Source organism: Coregonus lavaretus, assembly GCF_964263955.1.
Source record: "Coregonus lavaretus genome assembly, chromosome: 27".
Taxonomy (NCBI): domain Eukaryota; kingdom Metazoa; phylum Chordata; class Actinopteri; order Salmoniformes; family Salmonidae; genus Coregonus; species Coregonus lavaretus.
Genome location: NC_140014.1, coordinates 43838493 through 43851704, shown reverse-complemented (window position 1 = coordinate 43851704; position 13212 = coordinate 43838493). Strand labels below are relative to the sequence as shown.

Sequence of the window (13212 nt, the reverse complement as noted above, 5' to 3'; positions counted from 1 at the left end):
GGCGAGACTAACCATTTTCTTCCTAATAGAAGTATCTACTCTAACATCACCTAGATATTCTGGATACTTTTCTTTCGATACAGAGGACCCTCTTTATGATACAGTGCCTTTGGAAAGTATTCAGACCCCTTGACTTTTTCCACATTTTGTTACATTACAGCCTTATTCTAAAATGGATTAACTAAAACATTTTCCTCATCAATCTACACACAATACCGCATAATGACAAAGCGAAAACAGGTTTTTAGACATTTTTGCTAATTTATTCAAAATAAAAAACGGATACCTTATTTACATAAGTATTCAGACCCTTTGCTATGAGACTTGAAATTGAGCTCAGGTGCATCCTGTTTCCATTGATCATCCTTGATGTTTCTACAACTTGATTGGAGTCCATCTGTAGTAAATTCAATTGATTGGACATGATTTGGAAAGGTACACACCTGTCTATATAAGGTCCCACAGTGCATGTCAGAGTAAAAACCAAGCCATGAGGTCGAAGGAATTGACCGTAGAGCTCCGAGACAGGATTGTGCTGAGGCACAGATCTGGGGAAGGGTACCAAAAAATGTCTGCAGCATTGAAGGTCCCCAAGAACACAGTGGCCTCCATCATTCTTAAATGGAAGAAGTTTGGAACCACCAAGACTCTTCCTAGAGCTGGCCACCCGGCCAAACTGAGCAATCAGGGGAGAAGGGCCTTGGTCACGGAGGTGACCAAGAACCCGATGGTCACTCCGACAGAGCTCCAGAGTTCCTCTGTGGAGATGGGAGAACCTTCCAGAAGGACAACCATCTCTGCAGCACTCCACCAATCAGGCCTTTATGGTAGAGTGGCCAGAAAGAAGCCACTCCTCAATAAAAGGCACATGAAGGCCCGCGCACCTAAAGACTCTCTGACCATGAGAAACAAGATTCTCTTGTCTGATGAAACCTAGATTGAACTCTTTGGCCTGAATGCCAAGCGTCACGTCTGGAGGAAACCTGGCTTCATCCCTACGGTGAAGCATGGTGGTGGCAGCGTCATGCTGTGGGGATGTTTTTCAGCGGCAGGGACTGCGAGACTAGTCAGGATCGAGGGAAAGATGAACGGAGCAAAGTACAGAGAGCTCCTTGATGAAAACCTGCTCCAGAGCGCTCAGGACCTCAGACTGGGGTGAAGCTTCACCTTCCAACAGGACAACAACCCTAAGCACACAGCCAAGACAACGCAGGAGTGGCTTCGGGACAAGTCTCTGAATGTCCTTGAGTGTCCCAGCCAGAGCCCGGACTTGAACCCTATCGAACATCTCTGGAGAGACCTGAAAATAGCTGTGCAGCGATGCTCCCCATCCAACCTGGCAGAGCTTGAGAGGACCTGCAGAGAAGAATGGGAGAAACTCCCCAAATACAGGTGTGCCAAGCTTGTAGCGTCATACCCAAGAAGACTCGAGGTTGTAGTCACTGCCAAAGTTGCTTCAACAAAGTAATGAGTAAAGGGTCTGAATAATTAAGTAAATGTGATATTTCAGTTTATTTCAAAAAACCTGTTTTTGCTTTGTCATTATGGGGTATTGTGTGTAGATTGACGAGGGGAAAACAACTATTTAATCAATTTTAGAATAAGGCTTTAATGTAACAAAATGGGGGGGGAAAAGTCAAGGGGTCTGAATACTTTCCGAATGCACTGTATATCTACTATAGTACTCTATGTTAGGAACTTAATTTAAATGCTGAAAGTGTTCTGGAATGTAAAGGGTATCAATCACCCTATAAAGATAAATAAAACGATATCCTTCCTGGAAAGGAGAGGGCAGCTTTCTATAGGGCAGTGGTGTAAAAAGTACCCAATTTGTTATACTTGAGTAAAAGTAAAGATACCTTAATAAGTGGAAGTCACCCAGTAAAATACCACTTGAGTAAAAGTATTTGGTTTTAAATATACTTAAGTATCAAAAGTAAATGTAATTGCTAAAATATACTTAAGTATCAAAAGTAAAAGTGTAAATCATATCAAATTCTTTATATTAAGCCAACCAGACGGCACCATTTTCATTTTTTTTTCCAGTTACGGATAGCCAGCGGCACACTCCATCACTCAGACATCATTTACAAACTAAGCATGTGTGTTTAGTGAGTCCGCCAGATCAGAGGCAGTAGGGATGACCAGGGATGTTCTCTTGATCAGTACGTGAATTGGACCACAAGCATTCAAAATGTAACGAGTACTTTTGGGTGTCAGGGAAAATGTATGGAGTAAAAAGTACATTATTTTCTTTAGGAATGTAGTGAAGTAAAAGTTGTCAAATATATAAATAGTAAAGTACAGATACCCCCAAAAACTACTTAAGTAGTACTTTAAAGTATTTTTACTTAATTACTTTACACCACTGCTATAGGGGACTTTAACCAAACAGAACCTATTGTTGTAGATGCTGAAACAGGGAAACAAGCTACCCGTCTATTCTATTGATTGTATCTGGTAAATCCGGAAAACACATTAACCTGCATCGTTGACGGCATTTCTCATCTCGTAGCTGTTGATGCTACCAGCCTGGTCCGAGTTATAGTGTTGAAAGATTCCCTGAAAAACAGAGCATTTATGAATCTACAAATCAGACCATATTTACAGTGCCATTAGGAGTGAAGATGAACCCAGTATTCTTAAGAAGAAGAAGAAGATCATTCTCACCTGCCACTGTTTGATCTTGTTCCAGAGATGTCTGAACTCCTGCAGGTTGAGTCTGCCAGTCCCGTCCATCTGGTTAGCTGTAGTTAAGGACCACAATGGCGGACGACACGTGGAAAACTCACAATCACCCCGGTCAACAAAGTCACTTACTCAGAATAACCTGTTTCAACACTCCCTGGTTGATGCATTAGTATACGTCATCAGTTCTTTTCTGTAACACCCCCATGACCTTGGGCACGTGCTACTGCAGTAAAAGGTGAATTTGGCCCTGATGTTTGTCCCACCGTAGGCCTGTCTTGGGTCCCAACGGGCTGTGCTCTCTCTCTCTCTCTCTCTCTCTCTACACACCGCTCAGACCTCTCATGGGGACCCACAACTGTTGCATGTTTTTAGATTTATTCCTGCGCCAGCACATCTGATTTCAAATAGTCAACTAATTATTCAAGCCCTTGACTATGTGTGGTCCTCTGTAGCTCAGCTGGTAGAGCACGGCGCTTGTAACGCCAGGTTAGTGGGTTCGATCCCCGGGACCACCCATACGTAAAAATGTATGCACGCATGACTGCAAGTCGCTTTGGATAAAAGCGTCTGCTAAATGGCTTATTATAATAATAAGTGAACCGGGTGCGCTAGTTCAGGGCTACAACGACATTGTGAAAGGTCTGGGGGTCCCGAGGAGAGGTTTGAGAACCACTGCTATAGACAACACAACCGGACCCAGGCGGGTCTCTGCAGGCGGGTCTCTGCAGGCGGGTCTCTGCAGGTTGTGTTCTATCTACAGACAACACAGATACAGAGGATACGTCCATGAGTGCGATCATGCTCCTGCAGCACTCCACGCTAAAACCCTCTGTGTTCAGGTCATTATCTGAGGAAGAGAGAGAGAGAGAGGGGGGGGGTAACTAATCGACCAATCACCAACAAACCCTAACTTAGTTGAATAAGGTGTCAGTTCAAGGCTAATCTGTCATTGACGTTTTGTAAACATAAAACGGAGCCTTGTTGAACCCCTTCTCTAATGATGCAGAAGATGACTGTAAAGTGTCGTTTTAGGGTGTTTTCTCAAAATGCATACTACCGTGGTCCCGGCATGCACATCGGAGCACACAACGGTCGGAGTACGAGTCCAAATCAAAGTATGCGAAACGGAGCACGGAGGGCCCTTCTCAGATGCGTACTTCATTTGTACACACATTTCAAAGCATACGTCGATGCAATCTTCGACTGAAATATTCCCAGGGTTGTTTACATAATGTAATGCAACCACGTTAAAAAACCGCCGAAAAATGAAAGTTAACTCTGACTTCAGAATGAAAAGTTGCCCATTCACATCTTATATGTTGCCTGACAATAGTTTATCATAATACGTTAATAAATACGTACTGTGTTCATTTTGGCATGTTTACCTGCCTACAATACCAACTGTAGTGTCGTAGATCGCACGTTAACTGACGAAGAATTGGTAGCTAGCTAGCTGCCCACAAGAAATCTTAAGCGAACGTTGGCCATATACCTTGCATAACAACATTAGTTGTAGGTCTTTTTTTTAACATGTAAAACTAGCTGGCTAGCTAGATTAATACGATTCACATATAGCTTGCTAATAATGATGTAAAACCTTTGCTTTATGTACATCTTGTTTTGGTCAAAGGTCACGTTAATGCATTAACGTTAGCACAGAGTGCTTCTCAAATGTAACATTTTATGTGTTCTCCACACTCTCGTCCTCACAAGAACGTACTCAAGAGAACCTCTTCGGAGAACGAACTCGGAGCGTGTGGAGCACGGTAGTATGCGTATTGAGAAACACGCTTAGTCTTACGTTTGGAGACAACCCTGTTGAGCACATTCTTCAGCTCGTTGGCGGTTATTTCCATTTCCTGTGAGAGAGGAGACAGTGGGAGAAGGACATATGGACTCATCTGAGTTTATCTCTGGACACTTAACATTTTAAACATGAACATTGTTAATGTTTCAATGACATTTGTTTTTTGTGTTAATCTTTTGATGTCTGAAAGCATCCTCACCTGATACATATAACCTCATCAAATTCATTTGATAACCAGATCTGAGTTCAAATAGTTTTTGTTTTCTTTTGATAATACTTACTTAAATCATTTGAGACATTCATTTCACCAGGCAAGCTCAGTCAAGTGTAGATAAAGTATTTGAACCCAGGTCTGATAACAACAGTAACATGACTGATACAGTGCCTTCGGAAAGTATTCAGAGCCCTTGACTTTTTCACATTTCGTTATGTTACAGCCTTATTCTAAAATTGATTTTTTTTTAAATAGTCCTCAGCAATCTACACACAATACCCCATAATGACAAAGTGAAAACAGGTTTTTAGAATTGTTAGCAAATTTATATTAAAAAAAAAAAAACATACCTTATAAGTATTCAGACCTTTTTCCATTGATCATCCTTGAGATGTTTCTACAACTTGATTGGAGTCCACCTGTGGTAAATTCAATTGATTGGACATGATTTGGAAAGGGACAAACCTGTCTATATAAGGTCCCACAGCATGTCAGAGCAAATACCAAGCCATGAGGTCGAAAGAATTGTCCGTAGAGAATTTTGTCGAGGCACAGATCTGGGGAAGGTTACCAAAACATTTCTGCAGCATTGAAGGTCCCCAAGAACACAGTGGCCTCCATCATTCTTAAATGGAAGAAGTTTGGAACCACCAAGACTCTTCCTAGAGCTGGCCGCCCGGCCAAACTGAGCAATCGGGGGAGAAGGGCCTTGGTCAGGGAGGTGACCAAAAACCCGATGGTCACTCTGACAGAGCTCCAGAGTTCCTCTGTGGAGATGGGAGAACCTTCCAGAAGGACAACCATCTCTGCAGCACTCCACCAATCAAGCCTTTATGGTAGAGTGGCCAGATGGAAGCCACCCCTCAGTAAAAGGCACATGACAGCCCGCTTGGAGTTTGCCAAAAGGCACCTAAAGGACTCTCAGACCATGAGAAACAAGATTCTCTGGTCTGATGAAACCATGATTGAACTCTTAGTCCTGAATGCCAAGCGTCATGTCTGGAGGAAACCTGGCACCATCCCTACAGTGAAGCATGGTGGTGGCAGCATCATGCTGTGGGGATGTTTTTCAGCGTTAGGGACTGAGAGACTAGTCAGGATCAAGGGAAAGATGAACGGAGCAAAGTACAGAGAGATCCTTGATGAAAACCTGCTCCATAGCACTCAGGACCTCAGACTGGGGCAAAGGTTCACCTTGCAACAGGACAACGACCCTAAGCACACAGTCAAGACAACGCAGGAGTGGCTTCGGGACAAGTCTCTGAATGTCCTTGAGTTGCCCGGCCAGAGACCGGACTTGAACCCGATCGAACATCTCTGGAGAGACCTGAAAATAGCTGTGCAGCGACGCTATGTAGATAAGAATGGGAGAAACTCCCCAAATACAGGTGTGCCAAGCTTGTAGCGTCATACCCAAGAAGACTCAATGCTGTAATTGCTGCCAAAGGTGCTTCAACAAAGGACTGAGTAAAGGGTCTGAATACTTCTGTAAATATGATATTTCAGTTTGTTTTTTTGTTTTAAAATTTGCAAAAATATCAAAAAACCTGATTTTGCTTTGCCGTTATGGGGTATTGTGTGTAGATTGATAAGAAGAAAAAGCAATGTAATCAATTTTAGAATAAGGCTGTAACGTAACAAAATGTGGACTAAATCGAGGGGTCTGAATACTTTCCGAATGCACTGTATACAGCAGGTCTGATAACAACCGTGACATGACAGATATACAGTAACATGACAGATATACAGTAACATGGCAGATATACAGTAACATGACAGATATACAGTAACATGACAGATATACAGTAACATGGCAGATATACAGTAACAAGACAGATATACAGTAACATGGCAGATATACAGTAACATGACAGATATACAGTAACATGGCAGATATACAGTAACATGACAGATATACAGTAACATGGCAGATATACAGTAACAAGACAGATATACAGTAACATGGCAGATATACAGTAACATGACAGATATACAGTAACATGGCAAATATACAGTAACATGACAGATATACAGTAACATGACAGATATACAGTAACATGACAGATAGACAGCAGGTGTAATACAGTATATAATAATAACCCAGGCATGATTCAATCTGATCGTGGGTTGTAGACAATGCAACTTTGAAAGGGAATGTTCCCGTGTTCGAAGAGATTGCATTCACGGTGAACGCTGCATATGTCGGCTCAATCTGAAAATTACCTTTAAATGTCAAGCGTGCTATAATGCGGCTCTGACGCAGATCGGATTGAATCCAGGCACTAAATTGGGAGCACATTGATTGACCACCCACCCCAGCACTATACTCACACTCCCCCAAGCGCTCCCTGGCTTCCCTGTACTCCCAGTACTCACATCCCCGGCTATCTGCTGAAAGATGCTCCGGAACTGCTGGTCTTCCTCACTCTCCTCCCCCGCATTGGCTGGGGCTGGCTGAGAAGGAGAAGAAGAGAGAGGGGGGAGAGGGAAAGAGATACAGAGAGATACAGAGAGATGGGGAGGGGGAGAGATACAGAGAGATGGGGAGGGAGGGAGGGAGGGAGAGATACATAGAAATGGGGAGGGAGAGAGAGGGAGAGATACAGAGAGATGGGGAGGGAGGGAGAGAGAGAGAGATGGGGAGGGAGAGAGAGGGAGAGATACAGAGAGATGGAGAGGGAGAGAGATATACAGACAGATGGGGAGGAAGGGAGAGATACAGAGAGATGGGGAGGGAGAGAAACAGAGAGATGGGGAGGGAGAGAGAGGGAGAGATACAGAGAGATGGGAGGGAGAGAGAGGGAGCGATACAGAGAGATGGGGAGGGAGAGATAGAGAGATGGGGAGGGAGAGAGAGGGAAAGATACAGAGCGATGGGGAGGAAGAGAAATACAGAGAGATGGAGAGGGAGAGAGAGGGAGATATATAAAGAGAGATGGAGAGGGAAGGAGATACAGAGAGAGAGAGGGAGAGATACGGAGGGAGAGAGAGAGATACAGAGAGAGAGAGAGGGAGGGAGAGATACAGAGAGATGGGGAGGGAGAGAGAGGGAGAGATACAGAGAGATGGGGAGGGAGAGATACAGAGAGATGGGGAGGGAGAGAGAGGGAGCGATACAGAGAGATGGGGAGGGAGAGAGAGTGATGGGGAGGGAGAGAGAGGGAAAGATACAGAGCGATGGGGAGGGAGAGATACAGAGAGATGGGGAGGGAGAGATACAGAGAGATGGGGAGGGAGAGATACAGAGAGATGGGGAGGGAGGGAGGGAGAGATACATAGAAATGGGGAGGGAGAGATACAGAGAGATGGGGAGGGAGGGGGGGAGGGAGAGAGAAAGTGTCTGAGAGGCAAATACTATCTACTTCTGAATACTGATGTAAACATTTTAACACAAAAAATAAATACCGTCCTTTTCAAGTAATTTCTCACAGATATCAGCCAATTTTCTGTTTCAATGCCGACGTAAAAATCCAAATAAAAAAAAGTACAAGGAAAACTATATTTTTTTATTCATCTCTCACTGATCCAAGGCATGGGCTCACTGCCAGATGGTAAGCAAATAGAGACTGGAGAAGACTGAGAGAAACAGGAAGTTGGGCTGTGGACTGTGAGAGATGAATACATGATGCTGGGCAGAATGAAGGACAGAGAACTAAAACTCACCACTGGATGATCAGCCTCGATCCTGTTCTCGATCTCCCTGAGTGGAAACCAACAAACCACAGTCACCATGGTGACACTAACAGGACTTTTAACATCTCATTGGACCATAAGCCTACACACTTTTTTACAAAGGAGCCAAATACTCTACAGCATCCTAACTAAACATTTCAGCACATTTACAAGTTTTTATTGGTATTCCTAAGTGTCTATATATATATATATCTCTGAATATTGTTACTAACTGTAATTTTGTGACATCAATAATATGGAACTATACTGCACATTTCTCTCGGAACATTGTAAAGGATTATGGTCCCATACCCAATAGCATTGAGTTGAATGACAATATTGTACAACACACTCTTACCGCCTCACACCGAGCTGTGAACAAAATGTTAGTTAATTGTGTTATATATATATTTTTTTTTTATCCATGTTTTGTTATTTTTCCTCTTCTTCTTGAGAACTTGTTTTCTTTTAGTCAACTTCTAATATAGGTTTTATTGACCATATTCTTCTGAAGGCCACTATTTAAGACCAGGGACTCTTATGGGCAGTTTTCTGCCTTGTCTCGGCCTCTTAGGTTCAGTCCATGTTTGTTGGTCATGTCTGCTCTGTAGGAGCGTTGGGTCCAGACCTGGTCTATTCTGTAGGAGCGTTGGGTCCAGACCTGGTCTATTCTGTAGGAGCGTTGGGTCCAGACCTGGTCTATTCTGTAGGAGCGTTGGGTCCAGACCTGGTCTACTCTGTAGGAGTGTTGGGTCCAGACCTGGTCTACTCTGTAGGAGTGTTGGGTCCAGACCTGGTCTATTCTGTAGGAGCGTTGGGTCCAGACCTGGTCTATTCTGTAGGAGCGTTGGGTCCAGACCTGGTCTACTCTGTAGGAGTGTTGGGTCCAGACCTGGTCTACTCTGTAGGAGTGTTGGGTCCAGACCTGGTCTACTCTGTAGGAGTGTTGGGTCCAGACCTGGTCTACTCTGTAGGAGTGTTGGGTCCAGACCTGGTCTACTCAGTAGGAGCGTTGGGTCCAGACCTGTCTATTCTGTAGGAGCGTTGGGTCCAGACCTGGTCTATTCTGTAGGAGCGTTGGGTCCAGACCTGTCTGCTCTGTAGGAGCGTTGGGTCCAGACCTGGTCTACTCTGTAGGAGTGTTGGGTCCAGACCTGGTCTATTCTGTAGGAGTGTTGGGTCCAGACCTGTCTGCTCTGTAGGAGTGTTGGGTCCAGACCTGGTCTACTCTGTAGAAGCGTTGGGTCCAGACCTGGTCTGCTCTGTAGGAGTGTTGGGTCCAGACCTGGTCTACTCTGTAGGAGTGTTGGGTCCAGACCTGGTCTACTCTGTAGGAGTGTTGGGTCCAGACCTGGTCTACTCTATAGGAGTGTTGGGTCCAGACCTGTCTATCATATCTCTTAACAGCTTCTTCCAGTCCTTTAGGTCCCCCTCTTCCATCAGAGCTAGGAGCTCTTGTCATCTAGGGTGGAAATTGTTTTGGGATACTTGGAGTCAGAGCAGGAGGTTTATTTTAATACTGAAAGAAAATGTTTACCCGAGCATGCCCAAATCTGAAGTCGCTTGTCCTAAAAAAGATTCCATAACAGCTTCAAACTGGGACCGATTCCTTCCAGCTCTAGAAATCAAATTGCCGTTAAAATAGTTTGTCCTTAGCGGTCTGACCTCACCACCATAACCCCAGTACCCCCTCCCCCCAAAGGGGGCGCTGTAACCTGACACCAACCCATCTAAGACACGGGACCAGATGCTGTGGCTGTTCACCCATCATAGACATAAGATACTATAAATGGGAAACACCAGAGAAGCTGGCGATAACAAATACTCATTCCCCATCCCAACACTATTACCAAGATAGCAGTTAAGGAAATAGAATGGATAAATGTATTTGCAGATCTATAGATATATATATATATATATATCGTTAACCAGTGACCAAGGAAAACATTGGTCCGGGATTCAAACAAACGCAAATAAACGGCCTGTGCACTGCGATTGACTTTTAAAAGGTGATTTAATCTTTAAACAACGACATCTGCTGCATTTACAGCGACACAACGTGATCGCAGCAAAAACGTCTGGGAAATTGCCTTTAAAAAGTATATCGCAGTGCACAGGCCGTTTTATCTGTGTTTCTTTAAATCCCAGACTGTTAATAAACCTCTATGACACTCCACTATGGCCTTGCATTGCTTTTCCCAGGGGGACTCTACATATTCCCATATTCCCTCTGCGCTCCACCACCACCCCGCTCTCTCAGCCACTCACTCTGAGGTGTTCCTCTTTTCGGAGAAGATTCTGAGGATGAACTCTCCCTCCTGGTGAGGCTCGTAGGTGGAAGGGATGATGACGTACTCCCCGGGGCTCAGACGGAAGCGCTGGGTCACCTCCCTCAGGTTGATGTAGGACTTGCAGCGAGCCTTGGACGAGTTGAACAGGAAGAAGTCCTTCTGCATGTGCTGCTTGTTGCCGTGCATCTGGTCAGAAACACACAGACGGAGGAGAAGAAAGATTGGGAATGAAAAGTCATTGTTGTTTTACTATGAATCATAGAAACGTTCATAGTAAAACGTTTATAAATACATATGGCGGTAAAGTGTATTAAGAACGATAAAACCTCAATGTGTAAACAAACTCCTGTCCTTACCTCCTTCGGCACCTGCAGGCAGACAGACAGACAGACAGACAGAGAGAAGAGTGAGTTGTGTTTGCACCAGAAACAGGATCAGCAAACACCGCTCTGCTCAAAACGAAACTGTTTACAAACCGAATGCTGCATGTATGTGGCCATGCATTAAAGGGGCAATCTGTGATTTGTATATCCATTTTTTGGACATTTAAACTAACTATGTGCTTTGTTGTTATTTGAACTGCAGATTTCCCCTTTAAAGAATAATACAAGTTATCTTAGATTCTTTAGTAGTGGATTTTTTTGTTTAGTAGTTTGTTTTTGGGGGGATGGCTGACAGGGGTCACCTCGTAGATGGCAAATCCGATGGTAAAGAGATTGGCTCCCAACTTCCTCTCTTTCCGTCTGTTCTTCTGCATCAGAGTGATCACGAAGGAACACGCCACCTCGTTGTCCTCTGGGTCATCGTCCTCCTCCAGGAGACGCAGCCGGTACTGAGGGTTGGTCCAGAATGTATCTGCAAGTAGGGAGTGAGTCCAGAACCAAAAACACCAACATCACTCAATGAGCATGGGGTCCAGAACCAAACACACCAACATCACTCAATGAGCATGGGGTTTAGGACCAAACACACCAACATCACTCAATGAGCATGGGGTTTAGGACCAAACACACCAACATCACTTAAAGGTCCAATGCTACCGTTTTTATCTCAATATCAAATCATTTCTGGATAACAATTAAGTACCTTACTATGATTTTTTTTCTATTAAAATAGTCAAAAATAATCAAAAATAGCTTCTTAGCAAAGAGCAATTTCTCAAGCAAAAATGTTGCTAGGAATGTCTGGGAGTGGTCGGAGTGGGGAGGGGCTGGGAGTGGGGAGGGGCTGGGAGTGGGGAGGGGCTGGGAGTGGGGAGGGGCTGGGAGTGGGGAGGGGCTGGGAGTGGTCTGAGTGGGGAGGGGCTGGGAGTGGGGAGGGGCTGGGAGTGGGGAGGGGCTGGGAGTGGGGAGGGGCTGGGAGTGGTCTGAGTGGGGAGGGGCTGGGAGTGGGGAGGGGCTGGGAGTGGGGAGGGGCTGGGAGTGGTCTGAGTGGGGAGGGGCTGGGAGTGGGGAGGGGCTGGGAGTGGGGAGGGGCTGGGAGTGGTCTGAGTGGGGAGGGGCTGGGAGTGGGGAGGGGCTGGGAGTGGTCTGAGTGGGGAGGGGCTGGGAGTGGGGAGGGGCTGGGAGTGGTCTGAGAGGGGAGGGGAAAACTAAAAACTATCTGTTATTGGCAGAGAGGTTTGGAACTCTCTTTCTTATCGGTCTTTTAACTAATTTACCGCCTGGTGATGTCACCAGGCAGGCCAAAACTCCATCCCATCAAAACAGCTGAAATTTCATACGGTCTTTTCAAAAAGCTTTTACGCTAAAAAGGCATTATTATAATTTTCACAATTTCACAGTATTATTCTAACCTCATAGTGTGGAAATATATATAAAACACAGGAAAATCACGTTTTTGACTGCACTGGGCCTTTGATGGACATTGTCTACTATGTAATGGTGCCCCGTATGAGGACAATCCTATACACGAGGCAACCAGACCTGGGTTCAAATAATATTATTCTTTCAAATACTTTGGGAACATTTGATTTAGCCTGACCGGAGTGTCAGGTGGAAGGGAAGTGCAATTGAAGGACTATTCAATTGGTTCCATTGCATCAGGCAAGCTCAATCAACCACAGCTAAAGTATTTAAAATAAAACAATTATTATTGTAATTACTAACCAAGTCTGAATTCAACTCTTAAGTTTCTAAACTAAAATAATAACAAATTACAGACGAGGGTAATATATAATACAGGGTTAGAGTTTAGAGGTCAGGGGTCATCTCCTACCTGGGTAGTTCCTGCAGCCCCCGGCAGAGCATCCTCTGACCCAGCGACCCTCGTTCACGGACACCGTCCACTTGTGGATCTTATCGTCCTCCAGGGCGTCAGGGGTCAGGTTGCAGATCTCAATCTTGGTGTAGTTCTTCTTGAAGTCCTCAAAGGACATCCTGGGGGGGGGGGGGGAGAAGAGAGAGAGAGAGAAAGGGGGAGGGAGAGAGAGCGGGGGAGGGAGACAGAGGAGATTTGTATTTGTATTTATTAAGGATGCCCATTAGCTGCTGCCAAGGCAGGAACATTAAAGCAGTTACAGTGCATTAGGAAAGTAT

The 13212-nt window shown here is 44.8% G+C and overlaps 1 protein-coding gene across 1 annotated transcript in view; it reads right to left on the bottom strand.

Annotated features, from left to right (window-relative positions):
• Positions 1-13212, bottom strand: part of capn3a (calpain 3a, (p94)) — a gene marked incomplete at its 5' end in the record, with an annotated part of 44045 nt that overhangs the window by 9878 nt on the left and 20955 nt on the right. The window contains 10 exons of the mRNA XM_084143948.1: positions 2484-2562; positions 2671-2739; positions 3474-3538; positions 4493-4550; positions 7089-7166; positions 8376-8412; positions 10653-10861; positions 11032-11043; positions 11361-11530; positions 12893-13053. Coding sequence (XP_084000074.1) covers positions 2484-2562; positions 2671-2739; positions 3474-3538; positions 4493-4550; positions 7089-7166; positions 8376-8412; positions 10653-10861; positions 11032-11043; positions 11361-11530; positions 12893-13053 — 938 coding nt within the window. The remainder of the gene's footprint in view (positions 1-2483; positions 2563-2670; positions 2740-3473; positions 3539-4492; positions 4551-7088; positions 7167-8375; positions 8413-10652; positions 10862-11031; positions 11044-11360; positions 11531-12892; positions 13054-13212) is intronic.